Source organism: Orycteropus afer, unplaced genomic scaffold (genome assembly GCF_000298275.1).
Source record: "Orycteropus afer afer isolate SDZICR_OR568_19922 unplaced genomic scaffold, OryAfe1.0 scaffold00097, whole genome shotgun sequence".
Classification (NCBI taxonomy): domain Eukaryota; kingdom Metazoa; phylum Chordata; class Mammalia; order Tubulidentata; family Orycteropodidae; genus Orycteropus; species Orycteropus afer.
Genome location: NW_006921684.1, coordinates 3,623,621 through 3,627,067, shown reverse-complemented (window position 1 = coordinate 3,627,067; position 3,447 = coordinate 3,623,621). Strand labels below are relative to the sequence as shown.

Genomic DNA, 3,447 nt, shown 5'->3' with positions numbered 1-3,447 from the left:
TCACGCAAATTCTTCTGCTAGTTGGGGTTTAGTCCAAATCTGCATCCTTTCCTTCAAGGCTCAGGGGTCCAAGATTATCTTCTGTGTCTGTATTTATTGGTTTCCCTTTTCTTTGTTGAAGAGGGTCTGTGCAATCCTTCTGCCTAGTCCGCCATCTTGCCCCGCCTCCAAGAAATGTGTTTAATGATACTAAAAGATCTGGGATAAGTGTGGTGGCAATTAAGAATGGAATGACAATCAATTAAAAAATAATTTATTAGGAACTTACATTAATAATATTAATGTTATTGGAAGCATGTAACAGAAACATTGGACTGGTAAAATATCTTGTGATGAGAGGAGAGAGTAACGAAATTAAAAGCTGAAGCCCTTATGGTGCAATGGTTAAGTATTCAGCTGCTAAGTGAAAATTACAATGAACACACCATGGGAGAAAGACCTGGATATCTTCTTCCTTAATGATTACAGCTAAGAAAACACTATAAGGCAATCGTACTGGCACAGAGTGTCACTATGATTTGGAATTGACTCAACAGCATCCAACAACAACAACAACAACAAGGCCCTTAGGAATGATCAGTATACAAAAAGCGAAAATTAAAAATGGAAAGGCACACTCCTCCTAATCCCAAAGATTCATAAAGATCAGGAAACTATTGGATCGTGCATAGGTTGAGTATCCTGATCTCAGAACCCAAACTCATCATCATTTATTCTAATTTATAGCCAGAGTCCTTGCTAGATTTGAGCATATAAAAAAAACACTGGTTAAAGTTTAAAAAATGCTGATGATTAAGAGTTTTCTTATAAATTATAAAAAACCAAACCCACTGCCGTAGAGTCATATCGACTCATAGCGACCCTTCCTTGGGTTTCTGAGGCTGTATCACTACGGAAGTAGATTCCCCAACCTTCCTTCCGAGGAGATGGTCAATACTGTAGGTGCAAATGGGCCATGTAAGATTCTTAAATAATCTAAGATTAAGGAACACAGTACTTAGTGACTTTTAAAAAATTCTTTATGTGAATCTTTATTTGAAAGAAAAATACAACTTTTAAATTGGTAAAGTATTTGTATTTTTTTTGTCAGTTCTCTCTGTATATGTGTGGAAAAAAATGTACTGGAGTATATTGTTCATACACCATAAAATTCATCCTTGGGTAAGAAACAATGAAAATTCCATTTAAAAAAAAATAACCAATTTTAAAGGACTGATCATTTTCACCATTGATCTTATTTATATGGTAATACACTGATTTTTCTGAAATTATTTTTCTGCTGTAATGTCAAGTGGGTATTAGATTAAAAAATGAATGTTCCTAACTTCACTAAATTAAAATCATTGCTCCTTAATTATGATGCACTCATATGGTCTTACATGTTAAGATTCTTGGCTCACAACCAAAAATTAAAGATTTAATTTAAATCTAAAAAGCTAAAATCTCCACTGTTCATAGATAATGTACTCAGAGGATAAATGCCATATCCACCTGTTTTATACACAATGGAATAATCTTAATAATCAATTACTTTGTTAATAAAGATAAATATTGTTTTTTGAATGATTTCACATGTGATATGACACTTGAAAGGCTGTGCTACTTTTTAAAAGGAATAAGCTGACCTTTTAGTAAAAAGAAAGTCTTCAAAAGTGTTGGCTAGTTCTGGCCACATGCTGTCAAATTTTCCAGAAGAAGCATGCTGCCGGGCAACAGGAAGCCCAATAGAAAGAACTTTGAGGAGAGAAGTTACTGCTAGTCTCCATGTGCTTTCAGAAGGACAGGAATACTTCAAACTGAGAGGAACTCTAAGAGTCTGTGAAAATAAAGATAGTTTAAGGTAAGTATGCATTTAAAACACACACATCATTTTTATTACTTAAAAAAAAACTATAGCAAAGAGAAAAAAAATTACAGCAAAGGCATTTTCGTTTTAAAAATTATTTTCAGAAAGACCAATACTCAGACATGGTCCTCAGATCCTACTGCCTAGTGAGATGTATTTTTTAAGTCCCATATCTTATAAAAAATGACCCTAATTTTTATCATCAGAATAATTAGGACCCGAAAAGTTAAGAGCAGGGAATTTATAGTTTGGCAGCTTTCCTGAACTTGATGTTATGGAATCAGAATACTCTGCAATAGCTCTTCTACTACAAAATAGTTTGGCTGATGTGGTTCTCCCCTTCAGGAGAGATCAACAGTGCTTATATTTTCCTATTAACCTTTTGTTGTTGTGTGCCATCAAGCAGATTCTGACTCACAGTGATACATACCACAGGACAGAGGAGAAATGCCCCACAGGGTTTCGGAGGCTGAAATCTTTATAGAAACAGATCATTAAGTCTTTTTTTCCAGTGGGGGCTGGTGGGTTTAAACCAGCGTTTCAATTAGCTTAACCTCTGCTTAACCAAACCAAATCCAAACCTACTGCCATAGAGTCGATTCCAACTCAGAGTAACCCCCACTTGGTTTCCAAGGCTGTAACTCTTTATGGAAGTAGACTGCCCCATCTTCATCCCTTGGAGCAGCTGGTGTGTTTGAACCTCTGACCTTATGGCTAGCAGCCAAATGTCTTTCCCACTACAGCACCAGAGCTCTTGAATATTTAGAGAAGAGTAAACACAGCCTAAAGCATCATTATTTTGAAGTCTTATGCTTTATCTCTAACATGTTTTGAATTTTATATTCTATTCTGTAGTATTTTAATGTATTATTTTTCCTTTTCCAAACACTTCAGTAAAATTGGTAATTCAAGAAGATGGTTTATTTATATTTAACCACTGAGCGTACACTCTGAGCTATGTAAAGGGACCAAGATGTTGAGACTTTTTTGTTAATTGATCACTTTTGGGACAGGCTGCTGTTATAACCATTAAAAGAACTAACTTGGTAATTCAGAATGGATTTCTTTGGTTATAGTAGTTCTATCTGGCAACTAGAGACTGGACTGATCAAATTATTACAGTGAGCTATCTCAGAGGACCATCAATGAATAATTTTGGCATACTGTCAGGATAGTCTTAGTATAGTCAAAATTCTTCTTCATATAAAAATTCTAGTCTGAGAAAGACAAAGAGAAGAAGAGATGAATTTCTAAATTTCACAGTTATGGCATGAATATACAACCTAATCTCATCATCCCCCATACAAATTACACTTGAGTACTCTATGGTGAACATATGAACCATTACATATTAGTAGCATGATATGGGGCTTTCACTAACAGATAATCTACCTAGAATCTACTTATCCCTTGTCCCTTCCTCCACCTCCACACAACTCATGTGCTTTAGGACAAAGCTGATCCCACCTGAGTTTAGGAATTAGGGAAAGGAGGCAATTATCTTATTAAGTCACTCAATCTATTCCATTTCCCTGTCAATAAACATTGGTTCAAAAATAGGCATAGAACCAAAGCTGATCGACCTAAGGTCAATTTTAGAA

The 3,447-nt window shown here is 35.2% G+C and overlaps 1 protein-coding gene across 1 annotated transcript in view; it reads right to left on the bottom strand.

Annotated features, from left to right (window-relative positions):
* The window catches only part of MON2 (MON2 homolog, regulator of endosome-to-Golgi trafficking), a 213,996-nt gene that overhangs the window by 75,451 nt on the left and 135,098 nt on the right, over positions 1-3,447 (bottom strand). The window contains exons 31-32 of the mRNA XM_042781208.1: positions 1,626-1,816; positions 269-326 (exon numbers count right to left, since the gene is read on the bottom strand). Of these exons, the coding sequence (XP_042637142.1) occupies positions 269-326; positions 1,626-1,816 (249 nt within the window). The remainder of the gene's footprint in view (positions 1-268; positions 327-1,625; positions 1,817-3,447) is intronic.